This window comes from Brachycentrus maculatus, unplaced genomic scaffold (assembly GCF_059751285.1).
Source record: "Brachycentrus maculatus isolate JH-2025_06_01 unplaced genomic scaffold, ASM5975128v1 h1tg000602l, whole genome shotgun sequence".
NCBI lineage: Eukaryota > Metazoa > Arthropoda > Insecta > Trichoptera > Brachycentridae > Brachycentrus > Brachycentrus maculatus.
The window spans coordinates 534,523-554,891 of NW_028281341.1; the positions used below are offsets into that span (position 1 = coordinate 534,523).

General features: G+C 33.6%; 2 protein-coding genes across 2 annotated transcripts; one reads left to right on the forward strand and one right to left on the reverse strand.

The window, feature by feature from the left end:
- Positions 1-1,008: 1,008 nt before the first annotated feature.
- LOC148301129 (serine/threonine-protein kinase greatwall-like) lies at positions 1,009-15,270 on the reverse strand. The gene is made up of 12 exons (XM_088273756.1): positions 15,089-15,270; positions 14,659-14,907; positions 12,112-12,340; positions 10,291-10,497; positions 8,418-8,581; positions 6,892-7,157; positions 6,209-6,439; positions 5,436-5,652; positions 4,602-4,753; positions 3,306-3,430; positions 2,091-2,303; positions 1,009-1,400 (listed from the first exon to the last, which is right to left on the reverse strand). Exons 1-12 carry the CDS (start codon positions 15,203-15,205, stop codon positions 1,354-1,356), a joined length of 2,217 nt encoding a protein of 738 aa, XP_088129882.1. The 5' UTR covers positions 15,206-15,270; the 3' UTR covers positions 1,009-1,353.
- Positions 15,271-15,439: 169 nt separating this feature from the next.
- On the forward strand, positions 15,440-18,654 carry LOC148301130 (uncharacterized). Its single transcript, XM_088273752.1, has 3 exons — positions 15,440-15,782; positions 15,881-16,831; positions 17,488-18,654. Exons 1-3 carry the CDS (start codon positions 15,645-15,647, stop codon positions 17,857-17,859), a joined length of 1,461 nt encoding a protein of 486 aa, XP_088129878.1. The 5' UTR covers positions 15,440-15,644; the 3' UTR covers positions 17,860-18,654.
- The last annotated feature ends 1,715 nt before the right edge of the window (positions 18,655-20,369 follow it).

Here is a 20,369-nt window from a genome sequence, read left to right on the forward strand (position 1 = left end):
GTATTATTATTTATTTTTTTAATGCTGTTGTAGAATTTGGCAGTGTATAATGTACCTATTTTTGTATGATTTTCATGAAATGATTTTGATAATTTTTTTTAACACTTTACATTTATTAGAAAAACTTATTTTTTTAATACAAAAACAGTGTGTAATAAAAAAAATTCAACTACGTCAAATGTTGTTCTAGTCTATTCTAAGTCATAAAAAGTTTGTTATTGTCGTCCGATATCTGATGCCACTGAACAGTGAGCGCAGATCATCTTCAAAGAAATAAGGACCGATGATACTACCGGACCAAAATTCATACAATGACATTTTAGAGTGTAGAGTAGATTAATTTTACTAGTTTACGAAGCCACTACACCAGAAATGAGCACAAATAAACATAAAACCAGGTTTTGATTATTTTTGGTCCCCGTAAAATATTGTTTCAAAAGGGTTCTTCAAAGGGGTCGCCATCAAAAGCGTGAGAACCACTAATATAAAGTAACGAGCGCATATTTAAATTTCATGTTTCGAGTCACAATAACCTAAATATTTCAAATTTACCAAAATCTCAAATGAAAACCAATACAAAGATATTACACCTCAATTTTCAGAAATATGCAGATTAAAATTTTGGAATTGCAAAAAAATACATTGATGTGTATTCAGCCATTAACATATCGCTCACTCCTTTCAACAACGTCACAATGTAGTTTTATTTTTCAGGAGATCGTTTTTAAAGTTTAAAAATATAATAAAATGTATTAAAAATAAATAAATATCAATCACTTATTGAACTTTTTACTGTGCAACATATCTTTTTAGTTAAAACCTAAACGTTTTTTCTCCATTTGAAAAACATTTAGTATATTTAAAAAATAATTAAACAATAAATTTTCTTCAAAATGCAAAAAACAACTCTTCCTGCCCTGTAGCGGGTAAATATTAAGTTAAAAATATGCCGCTTTTGCTGGGATATAGTACATTTTCTGGGCATTCCAAAAACATGCACAACTGAAAATTGTTGATTTTTTATATATGACGTTGTTGAAAGAAGTGAGCCATATGTCATCTGAATGTAGTCCACAATAAGGCAAAACTAATAATTTAAAACTTTTCTCAGAAAAGTTATACCTACGTAAGAAATAAAATATATAACATATAGCCTATAACATAGATACATGTATATATTAAAATTATTTTCATAACTAGATTCATCAATAATTAAAAATTCTAAGCCTTAAATAAAATTGCCGCATTATATGTGCTTCACGATGTGTCAACATATCTCCTGATCAAAAATATATATCTCGGACTAGACAAAGCAGCACAGGAACTTTCATCCTAGAAAACTTGTGAGCAACATCATATTTCAAAGTTTGAAACGTTTAAATGCTGCAGAATGTTTCGAGCTAAAAAGGAAAAAAAATATACATGTTAGTATGGAAATTGTAGGTTTTTAATACATACACAGTACAAGCTCATAATTCAAATGAAAAACTAATTTTATAACATTCTGCCCTAAGAACACGCCCAGCATGTCCATGGCACATGCCATCCACATGCTAAAAACACATGCAGCGTGTTCATTATTTATTTGCGATTGTTGTTTTCATTGTGCCAAGCATACGACGCATGCCCTCCCACCTCAAATTATAAGTATCTACCGACATGTACCATGAAATAATTCATATTCATAATTACTAATACATTTTAATAATTCAAATATGTAGTCTGGCAGTGATACGTTTTCACGTGTTGTTTAAATTAGCGGTAAATGTGATTTATGAGAAATATTAGTGAAAATTTTGAGAGATTTTAAATAAAATCACAATCATAAGATCATGACCAAGAGTTATATTTTATATGTTAATGGATTTGAATTCCCAGCTTCCGTCATTGCGTTAGTTATTTTGTCAACAAACTATAAAGTTTTTTTTACAGTTTTAACACATAAAAAAAACAATATTTAAAAAAAAAAATTACAAATATATATATTTTTTTAATTTTAGTTGCTTTAGCTTATGAAATGAGCTTTCATTCCATCACATGCCATCTTTTCTTTTCCCCAATAATTCAAGCCGCATAGCAGAATCTGTTACCTTGAAAATAGCCAGTATCGTACACATCGTCTGGATTGGGCACAAAGGGCGGGCTGGCGCTGAGCTGATTCTCCCAGTCGATGTGAGAAAACAGTGCCAGCTGTTTCACTATGGGAGCGTCAGGCCGCTTGTCGGGATCCATCGTCAGGAAGCTCTCGATGGCCTCCATGGCCACAGGAGACAAGGCCTCCTCACCCTCGGGCCATTCTAGGTCTAGTCAATCATTCAATTTCTTTAATTTGATGGCCATACATGAAAAATACTATCAGGATCCAGTCAAAATTATAATTTATATATTAATTTTTAAATCAAACACAGATTTTTCGAGTCTACTAAGTTGTATTTTATTAACTAAAACACATAAAAAATTAATATTGTGAAAATTGTTTCGCCTAGTTACGGCATTTTCAAATGAATATCATTGTTCGTTTGAAAATGCCATAACTAGGCGAAACAATTGTCACAATATTATTTTTTTATGTGTTTTTGTTAGTAAAATACAACTTAGTAGACTCAAAAAATCTGTGTTTGATTTAAAAATTAATACATAAATTAAAATGGAGTTCTACAAATTAAACGCCAAATCAACAAACAAAATTATCATTTTGGAACAATTGTTTATAATATTTGCGCTCAAAAACATGTTTCACCGTTTGACTGCTGAGAAGCAATATATATATCGACTCTTGTATACTTTGAAAAACATCGATATCCCGACGTTTTTCGGCACTGGAAATACTGACAAAAAATAAAAATACATTTTTAATTTGTAAAAATCTTTTTTTTATCCCCCTTCAATCCACTTAATTTTAATAAATAATAATAAAACTCTTATCCGCACCCCAATGGTGCATAGGGCACTGCGTTATATAAATGCAGTATTATCTTGATTGTTTACACATGAAGGAAAGGTGATCAGCCTTCCGCTTCAGGTACCAGTCCAGGGTAATATTGAATATATGTAACAATGGTAAAATCACTTATATTTATTTTGCCCTCTTGGGAACCGAACCCGGGACCTCCAGAACGGTAGCGGAGCATGCTGACCATTACACTACGGAGGCGGATAAATTCAATAAACTTAATTTTAATGAACCATTATTGCAAACAAGTTTTCAACAATTTTAGCATACTTTAAAGAAAACATTTTAGCAGTTAAACGGTTTAAAAAATGAGTATAGTGTGCAGATATTGATTTTTAAAAGTGTAGCTTACTTCTATTCAAAATATTATTGAACACAGCTTGCGGTGTCTCGTCATTGAAGGGCGGCACTCCGGTCATGAACTCGTAGAGGCAGACTCCCATGGCCCACCAGTCCACCGCGGGACCGTGCCCTTTCCTGAGGAGTTGATGCATGCAATTAGTATATACATATATCGCTCACTCCTTTCAAGAACGTCATAAATCCAATATCGTCAATTTTCAGTTGTGCATGTTTTCGGAATGCACAGAAAATGTACTATATTCCAGCAAAACAGGCATATTTTTAACTTAATATTATATATTAATACAGGGCAGAACGTGTTGTTTTTGCATTTTGAAGAAAAGGTATTGTTTAATTTTTTTTTTAAATATACTAAATATTTTTCAAATGGAGAAAAAACCTTCAGGTTTTACCTAAAAAGATCTGTTGCACAGTAAAAAGTTCAATACGAGGCTTGATATTTATTGTTAATACATTGTATTATATTTTTAAACTTTAAAAGCGTTCTCCTGAAAAATCAAATTTTTGATTTATGACGTTCTTGAAAAGAGTGAGCGATATGTAAACATTAACACAATATGGATATAAAAGGAAATTAGTAAAACATTTCTATCTATATTCTTTCAGCTTAAATTTTTCCAGATTGTTAGCTCTGGTTGTTACCAGATTGTTAGTGCATAAAAACACCCACGCACATGCTATCTTTCTCTTTCCTTCATCCACAGAGACACTTGCCGCCAGCAACCACGATCTTCGTGTGACAAAATTATTGTCAAATGGATTGAGTGATTTTTATTATTCTTAAAAGAGTTTAGTTTTAGAGTTCTTACCTATATATTATTTTATAACTTAAAATAATAATAAACTGTGATCTGTGATCAAGTAACTACATTTTTCATTTATAAACAATCTCCTGGTGAGTTTAATAGACCGAGATATTAATACATTACATCACACATAGAATATTCAGCATCTCAATCAATTAACACGTTGACTGTCACGGCAATTTTCAGATTCCGGTCTAAAAAGCCAATTTCATTTAATCATATTATGTTATTGATAACTCTAATCAAAGTACATAATTGCATTTTCTGTTCAGGTAAGTCACCATTGATTTTTTGCTCATTACCCAAGGGTCATCTATCTATCCATATTAGCACTGATATACTAGGAATTTTATTAAAGCTGCACGAATATGGCAAATAAACTATATATAGTATGATATAACTCGTAGTCGGAGTCCTAGCAAAGAACGCAATCTAAGAGTTATCTCGTAGTTGGCAGTCGACGTGTTAATATGTCATACCTCAGTAGTAGTTCAGGAGCCAGGTAATCGGGTGTGCCGAGGATGCGCTGATCGGAAGCCTTATGTCCTCGCCTCACAGACTTGGGCGTCCTGTACGGGGTGTGGACAGCTCCGATACTCTTTGCTCCCTCTATCGGAGATACTGCCTCTTCCTGAACAAAATATTTGAATTACTTTAGAATATACACACTAAACTAAACAAAATTCAGATCATCGTAATAAAATGATTTTTTTCTAATTTATCAAACGAGAAATTGTACATTTCAATTGTTTGCAGTACTAATTGATAGATATATTACAATTTCTATAGTAAGGTTAACACATTGACTGCCAAATTACAAATAAAAAAAGATCCTTGGGGCCACAACTGTAAACAGCCTGCATAAAAATGTGAAGGTTGCGTTTAATTTTTTTGTATTAAATGAAACACAAAGCAATAAAAATGTAATGAAATCTGTCCAGAGATACACACAGAGAATGTATACATTTATATTATGTACATGGCAAACATTAGTTTTGAAATTGGAATGCTGGGTAAAGTAAATCAGTTTTGAAATTGGAATGCTGGGTAAAGTAAATCAGTTTTGAAATTGGAATAATGTCATGCTGGGTAACGTAAATCAGATTTGAAATTGGAATAATGTCATGCATGGTTGATTAACGCAAATCAGATTTGAAATAGGAATAATGTCATGCTGGGTAAAGTAAATCAGATTTGAAATAGGAATAATGTCATGTTGGGTGGAGTAAATAAATTTTGAAATTGAAACAATGAATATCATGTTGAGAGGTAGTAAATTAGTATGAAAATAAAATAGCACAGAAGCTTCATACCATTTTCATTGTTCGAGGCGGAAAACACTCTACTGTGGACGGTTGAACTTTCTGGGACGCCAGTTGGGAAAGATCAGATGGGTTTGTGTCATTCAACGGGAGGTTGAATCTAGTTGCTTTTGCCACTTTATTCGCATCACCCGACGGAGACTTCTTGGTGGAGGATACCGGCGTTGAGAATATCACATTAGGATGTACATCATCTTGTGAAAGCCATCTACGATTGTAAAAAGTAAAATAAAAACGGATATTTTTTTAAAGAAATCATTGACAAAGCCTCTATTTCAGAGACTAGTCTGAAGGTAGGATACGGAAAGAAAAATATTAAAACATATAATAAAAAATCATTTCTAATGGTGCATAGGGCACTGCATCATATAAATGCAGTGTTATCTTGATTGTCAACACATGGAGGAAAGGTGATTAGCCCTCCGCTTCAGGTACCAGTCCAGGGTAATATTGAATAAATATTAGAGTGAAAAAATCTCTTATATTTATTTGACCCAACCCCACCCCCCTGGTAATCGAACCCGGGACCTCCAGTACGGTAGCCGAGCGTGCTGACTATTACACTACGCAGACGGACTCTGTGTCTAATTACATAAAAGTATGTACAAGAGAGTTTAGATAAGCTAATCAGTTTAAGTTTCAGAATTGGGTGCATATAAGTAAAAGTGAAAGAATTTTTTTTGGTTCATAATACAAAAAAAGTTACAAACGTCATCAATACCTCTGGTATTTTATGAACTGTTGAAAAAACATTTTGTATTTACCTCTTTTTTAAAACTCCTTTCAATGGACTGATCTTCTTCACTGCGGTGGGGCTGAGATGCATCGCTTTGCGTTTGGGCGTGCACTCCGCTAGTTCCATGACCAAGATTTCTTGCGTTAATCCCGTATGCAGTTCACCGGGACCCGGTTTGGTCAGATAGGCCACCCGATCCGTGTTTTCATCTTCCGAAATGTTACTGGTGTCTCCCAGAACGCGCTTTCGCTTCATTCCCCTAAAAAATCATCAATTATATAGAATATAGTGAAGAGATAAAATAAATATTTTCATTTTGTTCAATGCTATCCACAAATAAAAGATATTGAATAATTTTAAAATGTAATATATGTCTAATGTTTAACATATGAAATAAGTTCAACTTTTAATTGTTGTCGTTCATTAACCCTGACCCTAATTATGTAGTACACTAATCACAAGTAACAGGAAATCGAATTAGGATCTATACAATGTTTTTTGCTGTCTCTCGCACTCTACCAAAAGTAAACCAATAGAACGCTTATAAGCGCCTCCCGCTCTCTACCAACAGTGTGGTCTTTTAAGCCTTTCCCGTAAAAAAATGTGCTAATATCGAAATGATTTACATATTATGTAGCATTGGAAACGTTATGGAAGAATTCTCAATGAGTAAACGAGTTCACAAGAAAATGATAAAAATAAAATTCTTACCGATAGTTATCTGGTCTCTTAAATGGTCGTATTCTACTCAGCGGAGAAGTCACATCAGATGGTTTTCTTCTGACAAAACTTGGAGAGAATGTGCCCTTTTCTTTCAGACACATTTTACAAGAAGTATTGGTAGAATTATTGGTGTCATTGTAATCCTTGGACTCCTCCGAAGTCGGTTGCGTACCATTCATTTGCGAAGACACCTCTTGTGATGTTGTGGAACCGGAACTTTCGCAAGTGTGATAGGAACTGAGGGAACTCGTTCCCTTGAACACAAACACAAATGAACATGTTGAACACAACTACAAATGAATTATTAAACCCTTATCCGCACCCCAATGGTGCATAGGGCACTGCTTCATATAAACACAGTGTTATCTTGATCGTTAACACATGAAGGAAAGGTGATCAGCCCTCCGCTTCAGGTACCAGTCCAGGGTAATATTGAATAAATATTACAGTGAAAAAATCACTAATATTTATTTGACCCCCCCTGGGAATCGAACCCGGGACCTCCAGAACGGTAGCCGAGCGTGCTAACCATTACACTACAGAGGCGGACAAATACAAATGAAATCAATCTCAAAGGAGATGTTTGGCCTAATTATTGACCACGTACAATTCATATACTTTTTACTGACTCCATAGTGTATAGGGAACTGCTCCAACCCAACGTAGTATTAATTTTATTATAAATTACACGAAGGCAAAGTCCTACACTTGAGATACTTTTTTTTAAGGATTTTTTTTTAAAAAATGCTTAAATAAAGGTGCATCGTATAGTCCACAAAATACGGTACCCGTTCCAAAATTTCCCCTTTTACTACTATTTAACGCCCAGACCCACTGTATTCATGCCATTCAAACCCCTTTTTTTATGAGGGTATCACAGTGGTATATGATATCCCTCACTCCTTTCAACAACGTATATATATTTAAAAAAACTTGACTTTTCAGGAGATCGTTTTTAAAGTTTAAGAATATAATAAAATGTATTAAAAATAAATATCAAGCCACTTATACAACTTTTTACTGTGCAACAGATTATTTTAGGTAAAACCTGAAGGTTCTTTCTCCATTTAAAAAAATATTTAGTATATTTAAAAAAATAATTACACAATAAATTTTCTTCAAAATGCAAAAACAACACTGTCTGCCCTGTAGCGGGTAAATATTAAGTTAAAAAATGCCGCTTTTGCTGGGATATAGTACATTTTCTGTGCATTCCGAAAACATGCACAACTGAATATTGTCAATTTTTGATATATGACGTTGTTGAAGGAGTGAGCGATATGTTATTTATTGTTTCGGCATTCACCTTGTGTTAAGACATGGTTTATTCATAAATAAAACAATTGCAAACCAATTTACTCAAGTGTTAAAAACCACTGTGGTAAATGATAATATACTCGATAGAAAGAAGCGTAACATCTGTCACAGAAGCCATTAACTAGATTGCAGAGCAAACTGTGCCCATTGGGAATTATGTTTCATGCCTTTGCATGAGTAAACACTAGTAAAGTTACCGTGATGCTGTGTATGTTTGGAGTGTTATCCAGCGTCATGTTCTCGGCAGAGTGGAACGGCATAATACCAGACATCCGAGAGTTGTTCATCAATTCCCCAGAGTTTCGGTTCATAAAATCATTCATAATGCTATTCTTGAACAGCGAATTGATACCACGCTTATCTGAAAAAAAAATTATTTATTATAACTGCAAACAGTTGGTAGTTTTCCATATTGAATTGTTGTGTTTGATAATGTCCTAAGAAGACGAAACGCGTCACGTATTAACACATACATAAATAAATGTAGAATTCAACCCAACAAACCTTGTTTTATTTTGGATATATTACTTAACAATTCATTTTATTACAAAAACAATATATATTATTTACAACATTTTGAGTGTATCTAAATACTTGTTCACAAAATCTGTGTTCTTGTTCAAAAAATCACAAAAGCTTCTTTTCATCTCACCAATAGATGTCTCTAGTGAAGTTCTGAAGTTCAAGAACAATGCTTCAAAAATTGGTTCATATATACATATAGAACTTCCAAGAATTTGAGTAGTGTGGTTGTCAATAATGGGTAAAATTGGTGAATGTTACACGTGTGTAAAGTGATCACTTTAACCAGCCTATGACGGTCGTCAGCCCCGTAAATGCCCAGACTTCCATATTCTTCTTCATCTTTGATGAGATGTCAAAAAAATAATATGAATATATATATTACCACTAAGAACTTTAAAAATGATATTAATAATTTTGTATGATTTATATGGCGCCATTTTCATCAAATATTACCTCAAGGATGCTCCACTGTAATTGGGGAAAAGGAGATTGTAGAAATGATTTGGGAAACCAATTTGTTTTTAGTTGTTTCCTAAAGTTTCCCTCACTGTTTCTAACTACCGTTGGAAGAGCACTCTATGCCATTGTTCTCACAACAGCAAAGGCACACTTACCAACTTTAGTGCGCTGGTTGCGAGCTGGTAAAATCACTTTACCCATAGCAGTTGTTTTGGCCGATGAAAGCTTGAAACGTCTATCAACCAATTTGTCTAGAATGCCCAGCTCTTCTAGATACTCTGGAGCCATATTACACATTAAATTGTTGACATGAGTAGACAGAGTGTAAACTCTACCCTTTCGGGAAAGCTTAACCAATACAGTTCGTGAAGTAGTAATAAATTAGAAATATTACTTAAATAACTTTTAAATCCATAAAAATCGGTTAAAATTGTGCTAATAGAAATAACTCAATTCAATTCAAACCCTTATCCGCACCTCAATGGTGCATAGGGCACTGCATTATATGAACACAGTGTTATCGTGATCGTTAACACACGAAGGAAAAGTGAGCAGCCTTCCGCTTCAGGTACCAGTCCAGGGTAATATTGAATAAATATTAGAGCTAAAAATCATTTATATTTAAAATCACTTATATTAAAATAATTTATTTGACCCCCCCTGGGAATCGAAGAATAATAAATAATAATAATAATAAAACAAATTATCCAAGTTATTTAGTATTGACAAAATTTATTTTGAAAAGATAAACCTTGCAAATACCCAGACTTCCATATACCTCTTCATCTAAGCTGATATGTCAAATTGATTTCTATAAATTTCAAGGTTCAATAAGAGAACACCAAAAGTACTAACTATATTGAAAGCTGTCCCACCGCATGCCCAGATCTGATACAGAAGCATCTAGGCTTCCTGACAGATCGCTCTAGCTAAGCAATTTTTTTTGTTGAACTAAGTTGCAAAATTTATTGAAAATGTGAAACAATATAAAATTGTATCCCGATTTTACTGTGAATTTACATTTAAAAGCTTTCAATTTACTTGTCACTGCCAATCTAAATAAATACAGGTACCAAAAATACTAACTGCTTTCCTCGAGCGTGTGAAGAAGGTTCTCACTGGGGTCCATGGCCATGGGAGATCCGATGGAGTTGCAGCTTCCCTTGCAGCCAGCTGCGCCTCCCAGAGGGCCCCCGGAACCAAAGGACAAGTGCGAAGTCAGAGACAACAGCTGCCCGGGAGTCCGCGCGTTGAGGTTAGGCGTGCAGTTCATCAAGTCGGACATTTCCAGATCTTTAATCAGAATCGAGACAAATTGTGATTCGTGTCCATCAAAAGATATTGGTAGAACATCACGTTATTTTAATATTAGAATAAAAGAACACATAACGCCCACTCCTTTCAACAACGTCATATATCAAAAATTGTTAATTTTCTGTTGTGCATGTTTTCGGAATGTCCAGAAAATGTACTATATCCCAGCAAAAGCGCCATATTTGTAACTTAATATTTACCCGCTACAGGGCAGAATGTGCTGTTTTTGCATTTTGCAGAAAGGGTATTTTTTAATTATTTTTTAAAATATCCAAAAAAAAATTCAAATAGAGAAAAAACCTTCAGGTTTTAGTTCAAAACGTGGCTTGGTATTTATTTTTAATAAATTTCATTTTATTCTTAAACTTTTAAAACGATCTCCTGAAAAATCAAGTTTTTTGATATATGACGTTGTTGAAAGGAGTGAGCGATAAGATGCCTCGACAGTAATAACTTCTCTGAATTTGCCAATCATCTCACAGATTCTAATATCGTTTTCAACAGTAACTGGAGTAACAATATTTAATACATATAATAAATGGTTAAAACTGAGTAACATTTTTATGTGTTTTTTTTAATATCATACAACTTAGTAGACAAAAAAAATCTGTGTTTGATTTAAAATTAATATATAAACATTTTTAACATTCGGAAGACACTTTAAAATAATATTCCTGTAATAAATAATCAAATTAATTTTCCTCATAGTCCTATTATTTGATTCAACATTAATAAGCTAGAGTTATCAACACCCAATTTAAACCCCGCCTACTCCTTTCAACTTATATAAATCCGACGTATTTTGACTAACACCCCTAGTGCATGTCGGACCTCGGTTCCTTAGTGCATGTTTGATCTGCAATCTCTAGTGCATGTTGGTCCTCAGGCCGACCAAAATCACATGTGATCAACATTTTATGCAGTTATAAGTGTGTGAATAGTGCTTTTTGTCCGCCTCCGTGGTGTAATGGTAAGCAGGCTCGGCTACCATTCTGGAGGTCCCGGGTTCGATTCCCAGGGGGGGGTCAAATAAATTTAAAGTGATTATTTCACTCTAATATTTATTCAATATTACCCTGGACAATAATTCAATATTACCTGAAGCGGAGGGTTTATCACCTTTCCTTCATGTGTTAACGATCAAGATAACACTGCATTTATACTATGCAGTGCCCTATGCACCATTTGGGTGCGGATAAGGGTTTGAAGAAGAAGAAGAATAGTGCTAGGTAGTGACATGACATGTTTTGTCCGCCTCCGTAGTGTAATGGTCAGCACGCTCGGCTACCGTTCTGGAGGTCCCGGGTTTGATTCCCAAGGGGGGTAAAATAAATATAAGTGATTTTTTCACTGTAATATTTATTCAATATTACCATGAACTGGTACCTGAAGCGGAGGGCTGATCACCTTTCCTTCATGTGTAAAAACGATCAAGATAACACTGCGTTTATATGACACAGTGCCCTATGCACCATTCGGGTGCGGATAAGGGTTTTATTATTATTATATTATTAGTGACATGTAGCATTGTTTGAATGCTGTTGTAGTGATTGTGAGTGATTATATACTAATAAAACATAACAAAGCTCTTACCTCTTTGGATCTCTATTCTTGATAGTCCGAAATCAGTCAATTTAACGTGACCCTGCATGGTAAGCAGCATGTTGTCTGGTTTCAGATCCCTATGCACGATATTGTGGCTGTGTAGATACTCCAGGGCTAGGATAACTTCCGCGCCGTAAAATGTAGCCATCGGTTCCTCCAAGTAGCCGTAAACTCCTAAAAGAGATTTCAAGTCACCTCCCACCATATAATCCATTACCTGAAAATGTTTTTCAAACATATTTATTTATATTTCATTATATACATAGTGTCCGCCTCTGTAGTGTAATGGTCAGCACGCTCGGCTACCGTTCTGGAGGTCCCGGGTTCGATTCCCAGGGGGGTCAAATAAATATGATTTTTTCACTGTAATATTTATTCAATATTACCCTGGACTGGTACCTGAAGCGGAGGGCTGATCACCTTTCCTTCGTGTGTAAACGATCAAGATAACACTGTGTTCATATGAAGCAGTACCCTATGCACCATTGGGGTGCGGATAAGGGTTTTCTTCATATACATAGTGCCTCCGCATAGCCCGCCTCCGAGGTGTAATGGTCAGCGTGTTTAGCTACCGTGTTTTCAAACGAATGTTTGATAATGCCCTAACAAGGCGAAACAATTGTCACAATATAATTTTTTATGTGTTTTTTGTTAATAAAATACAACTTAGTAGACTCAAAAAATCTGTGTTTGATTTAAAATTAATACATAAATACTTTTTAGGTGTTAATTGAATTTACATAATGTCACATTGCATTTGTAGATTAGTGAAGGATTAAAAATGCAGCTAACCGAAAACCAACAATTAACTTTAACCCTTCCCTTACGATGCTAAAAACCTCTGAGGGTTCCGGTGATATGTATATTGTACACCATACGAAAATGTGATTTAAAAACGGGAAAAATGTCAATATTCCTAAATGTTGCTTTTATTGACCATAGTTGAAATTGAAATGTATCAATTTTGAAGGTTAGCTCTGAAAAGTACCTAAAAAAGAAAAAAAATACATCGCAAGTATCCGCCACAGCAAGTGCAGCGGTACAACCATACCGGACAGCGTCTTGTGGGCAACTAAAATGAGATCGTCCGAAAAATTATAAAGCCGTGTGCGCGTGTACGTAAGGTGCGGCACGAACTCATACTCTGAGAAACGTCTGTATATTGGTGACTCTATCCCGATGTATTTTACAATTTATTTATTTCTAACTAACTAACTAACCATCACGCCGCTTCCCCGCAGGGGTAGGCAGAGAGAATAGAGCGCCACACCACTCTGTCCTTGCAAACATTCTTCGCCTCTTCCACGTTCATGCATCTCCTCATACATACCCGCCGATTGTTACGACTCCTAACCTGACCACTTTCAAGTAATTTGGCATACCTGATCGTGCCATGTTTTTCTCGGTCTTCCTCTGCTTCTTTTCCCGCTAACATTCGCCTCATAAATTTGTTTTACCGTTCTTTCCTCACTCATTCGTTCTACATGTCCAAACCATCTCAACACACCTTTCTTAATTTTATCGATAATGCTTATCTCAGCTTTGCATTCCTTCCTTATTTCACTATTCGCACATCTATCATACATCGTTTTGTCACACATTCTTCTGAGAGATCGCATTTCGACTGCATTCAGTCAACTTTCATCCTTCTTTTGCCAACTCCATGTTTCACTTCCATACATTAGAGTTGAAACCAGGACTCCGTTGTGCACTGCCAGTTTAGCTTCCGCTGATAGGTTTTTATTTGCTATAACTGATTTCAGTGCACCATTCACTTTGTTCCCAGCATTCTATTATAATTCTTTATGAATAACTTTATATTATAATTCTTTTATCTAACACGTAATAGCATTACGGAGGAATACAAAAAATTCTCAACACGTATCTATCATATTTTATACGGATATTCTCATTTTTAAACTAGAGTTGTAGTAAATACATATCACCGGGAGGGGAAGGTTAATAATGTGTAATCTCTTGACTACATGAAAGTAAATTAAAGGCAGTTTATGAGTTAAATCAACATGAGAAACTAGTTTGAAAAATGCCCTCAGAATATAGAACACAGTTGACAGCTCACACAAATCACTCACTCCTTTCAACATCATAAATCAAAAAACTTGGTTTTTCATTTTTAGAGTTTAAAAATATAATAAAATGTATTAAAAATATATATCAAGCCACTTATTGAACTTTTTACTGTGCAACAGATCTTTTTAGGTAAAATCTGAATGTTATTTCTCCATTTGAAAAATATTTAGTACATTTAAAAAAATAATTAAACAATACCTTTTCTTCAAAATGCAAAAACAACACTTTCTGCCCTGTAGCAGGTAAATATTTAGTTAAAAATATGCCGCTTTTGCTGGGATATAGAACATTTTCTGGTCATTCCTCAAACATGCACAACTGAAAATTTACGATTTTTGATATATGACGTTGTTGAAAGGAGTGAGCGAAATATACTAATTTCAATATTTTATTTGATAGGTGGATAAAAAAATAAAGACGGAAATCCCTTCGATGTTTACTCACAAGATAAATTGAAGATGCAGATTGTAAAGAATAAAATAGTTGAACGCAGAACGGACTTCTTGACAGGGCTAAAGCATTCCGTTCAGTAACTACTTGAGACACCATATTCTTGTTGATCATTTCTGACTTTTTCATCACTTTTATAGCATAGAGTTGATCAGGATTTGTCTTCTTGTATCCGAGAAAAACTTTGCCAAAGGATCCTCTGCTAATAGGTTTTACGATACAAAAGTCTTGAATCTCCGGAGGCTATAAAACAGATAATATTGAACTTTGGCGTCAAAAGAATCCGACATTAGGTACAAAACGTGGTAAAGTTAACATGAAAATAGTTGATTAAAAATATTATTGAAAATAATTTGATTATTAAATGAGGAAAGTAACAACCATTTAATACCATCATTTACCAGTATTTAATTTATCATTTTACCTTCGTTGCGGACGAATTATTTTTAGTTATGGTGTTCAATTTTTGCAATATAACACTTTCTACATCATCTGTTTTGTGAGGAGTCGAATTTTCTTTACCTTCACTATTATTTTCCATTTTCGGTATTAATTTTCTTGTAAACTTACGAGACAAACCGAATGGACCGAAAGTTCAAATTTGAACACGATTTGACAAGACAAATGGCAGTTTTTTCCCAATATTTTTAAATCTATGGTTAAATATCCTCATGGTTATTGTGACTTGATTTACTAAGCCAGGTAAATTTTTTTTTTCATAAGTAGGTAGGTATCCCAGGTGTCTTTCTGGTTTGGACTTTCTCTATGATCGTTTGTATCATTGACAGCTGTCAATGATGTGTTGTTTTTAGTTTTGTTATAATAATAATTCTGTACGTAATGATATAGATTTATTTTTTTTAAATAGATTAAATAACAAAAACGTAGTTTACGATTCTCGGATACTTTTTTCTTTCTTACATTTTACGAAATTACTCCGTTAATTTTACAGCATTTGTGATGGCTTTCACAATGTATTAATGATCATTAATAATATTATTTGTATGTTCAACATGAAAGGCGCGTGTAGACTTTGTCTCGATAATGACGCAAATTTCTATATATTTTCCGATGATTCTACTGTTCACGAAAAACTACTATCATACTGTAAACTTGAGGTATGTTTTAATGTATTATGACTTAGTAAATTACTTGGTAAATTTAAAGTGTAAAACTACATATTGATCTTTTTGCTATGTGATTTTGGATATTTTAGATATATAAAGATGATGGATTGCCAGAAACCATTTGCAACATTTGCTTACAACAACTGGACATCGTTGTAGAGTTTATAAATAAGTGCGAAGAGAGTGATAGAATCTTAAGAAATGAATTATCATGTTCGACAATAGTCGAAAAAAAGGATGATATTGTTAAAGTAAAAATTGAAAAAGATGTCGAAAACTTTTCATCTACCTCTATTGGTGTTCTCGGGGAATATAATAAACATAACTTAGATGTAGTTGTCAAGGATGAGTTAATTGACGATTGTAAAGATGATGATTTGTTTGATTTTCCTAAACTGGTTGTGGATGAATCGGCTGATTCTAATGACTATACGAGTAGATCAAAGCGCAGCAAAAGAAGTACCAGGAGATCAAAGAAACGAAAATCGAAAAGCAAATATAATACGGATGACAACAGTTCTTACGACATCCATTCTCCCTCCGATAACGATGACACGCGCTGTAGCGATTTGAGCGCTTCCGAAATAAAATTAGATACTAGCGAAAGTCAATCTATCAAGAAAGAAATTTCGTCAGAATCTACGGGTCGTCCGAGAAAAAAAAAACGCAAAAATAAAGACGGCACGACTGCAGATAAAAGGAAATATAGAAAAAGTAAGTTTGAAGATGAAAGCTCGCTGTGTCCATTTTGTGGCAAGAACTATTCTCACGCCCGAGCTCTGCGAATACATATTCAGAGACATTCGGGAATAAGGCACAAATGCAGTACTTGCCCTAAAACCTTTTCTACCAGAGAATTGAGGAAAGTCCACGAACAAAGGCATCTCGGGATCGTGAAGGTATTCCCCTGTGAGGTGTGTGGAAACACATTCTCCACGAGCTACGAGTGCAAGAAACACTTCCAAACTGTCCACCAACGACTCAAGGCTGTTGCTTGTAAAATCTGTAACAAAGTACTTTCCAACTCCAGAGGACTAAGCGTAAGTTTTTATTTTTTTTCTACCTCGAAATTATTGATTATAAAATCCCAGCTTTTGTTATTATTAAGTTATCTGATTAAGAACTATTTCATCAACGCGATCGCTGCGTTTCAAATTTACACCTTGCAGTGCAATACTGACATTCATCATTTTCTACAATTATTTTCAAAAGATCCATTGATATTTCATAACAATAACATGCAATTAACAAATCATTTAGATAGTCGATCCTCCACTATCTATTCCACTACCTTAACTTGATAGTCTGCCCTTATCTAGTGGAACTTCTACTAGCTCATGGAAATAATTAACTTGATAGGGAGTGGACATAGGTCTTAATAGGTGTCCTCTGATTAAGAAGCTAACGTCTGCCTGGTATTCCTACTCAAGACTTTGGGTTTTAGGAGCAAGTGGATTGATCTGTCAATGTGTATTTTACATGATTGGTTAAATACTGATGTTTGATTCAAATAAAACAAGTTATGGCACGGGTGAGTCCAGATGAAAGCCAAGGGTTCTTTATCGGACCCGGAAATGTAGTGGGAGTTTTTAGAGTTAATTATTTCTTAGTACATTTTTAGAAATAAATTTTTGATGTACAAGCATTGATTTTTTTCTTAACTACGAGTGATTTTAATATTTTTATTTTATTTTAGGAACATATGAAAATTCACACTGGGGAGAAAAGGTTCGAATGTCAATTGTGTCAAAGAAAATTTACCCACAAATTGTCCCTCACTTGCCACATACGAGTCCATACGGGGGAACAGCCATATTCCTGTCAGTATTGTGAAAAACGCTTTTCTATTGGCAAATCATTGAAGGAACATGAAAGGCTGCACACGGGCGAAAAACCATATGTATGCCCGATATGCCCAAAACGATTTGAACAGTTATCAAATATGAAGAGCCACTTCAGGTACAACCATAAAGGATTGGACTTCAAAAAGGCTCAGCAAGCAGCCGCAGAAAAGGCAGCTGCTGACGAGAAAAAAAGTGATTCAGCTTTGTTATCATTTAAAAATTGACCATGCCTTCAACATTGAATGATAAATATGTATCGTCCATGTTTCTAAGAAGGGTTATGTCTAAAGCATGGGTGGCCAACATTTTCAGTAGCCGGGCCAGATTTTAGAAATGAGATTTCCTACCGGGCCGTAAAACAAAATTTATTTTATTATTCACAGCAAACAAGATTAAAACATGTTATAATTTTTCAAGAAAGAAACAAAATCATTGCACATCAGGCATGTTGGTTTTCTTTTAAATTCCACAAAAAAATAGTTTATGGTCCATACTTATGTATTAAAAACTTCTCAGTTCTTCTGTTACTCTTCTCTTCCTTAGTCCAACGTATTTACTACTTGACATCATTATGGGTCTTGAAATTGCCAGGATCGTGAAATACTCCTATATATGGGATATGATACGAACTACGCACGATGGAATATTCTTTTGGTGGTTTTGTGTACACCAAAGGGAAAATGTGTGATTTGCTCCGCGGGCTGCAGGTAGACACCCGGCGAGCCGCATGTGGCCCGCAGGCCACGGGTTGGCCTCCTTGGTCTAAAGGGTTTTTAACAAACATTTTATACAATTGACTGTGTACTGGCTCCAGAAAAATAAGTTTCTGAAAATACCCTTCTTATTAAACATTGACAACACATATAGTTATAATTATTGAATACATACTTCTGTTTAAGGAATTTCAATCATCTCTCTATGAGAACTTTTGCAATTATTAAACTAATAGTTATGACATACATACTGATTTGTAATTAGCAATATTTTAGGTGCTTGAATTTATTATATATGATATATTTACCTTTTTGTTTATTTTTTGTGGAATTGTGGAATCACTGTATTATTAGGCAAGGCAGTATTAAACCAATAAACTTTAATTTTTCATGTCATTTAAAATAGATGTCCTTTATCAGATAATGCAACAATTCAAAGATCAATTGGATAAAATATGTACATACTCTTTGTGCATGTTAAAAATTAAATATTTTTTATCAAGCAAAAGGCTAATTGACCAACCACATTTTTTATTTTATTTAACTACTACTACTGCCAACCCTTATTGGTACTCAATGGTGCATAAGGCACTGCATAAAATTAATGCTATGTTAGTCGATTGTTTATATTATGAAGAAAAGGTTATCGTTTCAGCAGTCCTGGATACTAGTCTGAGGCAATATTAAATAAATATTTGGGTTGAAAAACGCAAATACTCATTTTATCCCTCTAGGGAATCGGACCCGGCACCTCTAGTATTATAGCCAAAAGTGCTACCATAAGAGGCGAACATTACTTTATCTTTATCTTTATTTTTAATATTTTTCACATTAATCAGTCTGTGGTGAAGTAAAAAAATATATAATTAAAATGTAACTTTGTTTTAAAATTACTATAAATGACTTAATTATAATGTCTACCGATTTCAAAGCTAACCGCTTCTTTATCAAGACTGATTAATACTCTTATTAATCAGTTTTGAAAAAGAAACGGTTAGCTTTGAAACCGGTAGACATTATAATTAAGTTATAGTAAAATATTTATATTGATTTTAAAACAAAGTTACATTTTAATTATAAAATGGAAAATCACAAAGTTATTGCTTCAAATATAAATTATAAAAAAAATATATATTTACATATTTTCTTTCAATGCAGCTCAAACCTAAAAAAAGTATTTTCATTATGACTTCTCTGAAGTTCAATTATTTACTATGTTAGGCGTTATATATCAAAGTGAAATGATATGTAGAATTTATAGTGATTTGACAGAAAAAATAACAAAAATACAATAAATTAATTAATGTATCTCATCATTCTGGAAGCAGCAAAATATTTTTCAAGAAATCTCATATACATTATACAATATATTTTTAATTTCAATTGAACTCAATGCTTTAGTGGTTGCATTTTGTCTGTTCTACTTTGTGAATAATGATTAATTGCACACATATTTGTTTTTTTCTTTCTTCAAAATTGATGATTTTAAGCCCATGAGTCCTGAGCATCGCTAATTTACGAAGGAAAATGTTGATTTTAAATGGATGGGGGTAGGATACAAGGGATGGTTAATATCTGTATTATCTTTCTTGCATTGAATGTATACATCCAATAGTTTTTAAATATATTTTTTAATTGTCTATAAATGTTTATAATCATTTATAGCAAAAGGTTGATAAGATGAACTTCGATTTATTTAAACCTAACAGTATGTCACTTACATAAGCGTACTACAGTTTTTAATATTTGGGACATACTTTATTATCTGATATTTATAATGTACTCCTAAAATACTACATTTAAAAATTTATATTTTTTCTGTTTATCAACTTAAAGATTGTAATTTTTATAAATATGCAAATATCCTTTTTGATCATGAATTGTTTATGCTGTATGCACACTTTGTTTATTTTATAATAATTTGTTTTAAATCGAATTGTTCGTTTTTTTCGTATTCATAGTATTATTTTTTCTGTTTTGTGAGATCACCTACTAATTTACTAATAAAATTGTATTAATAT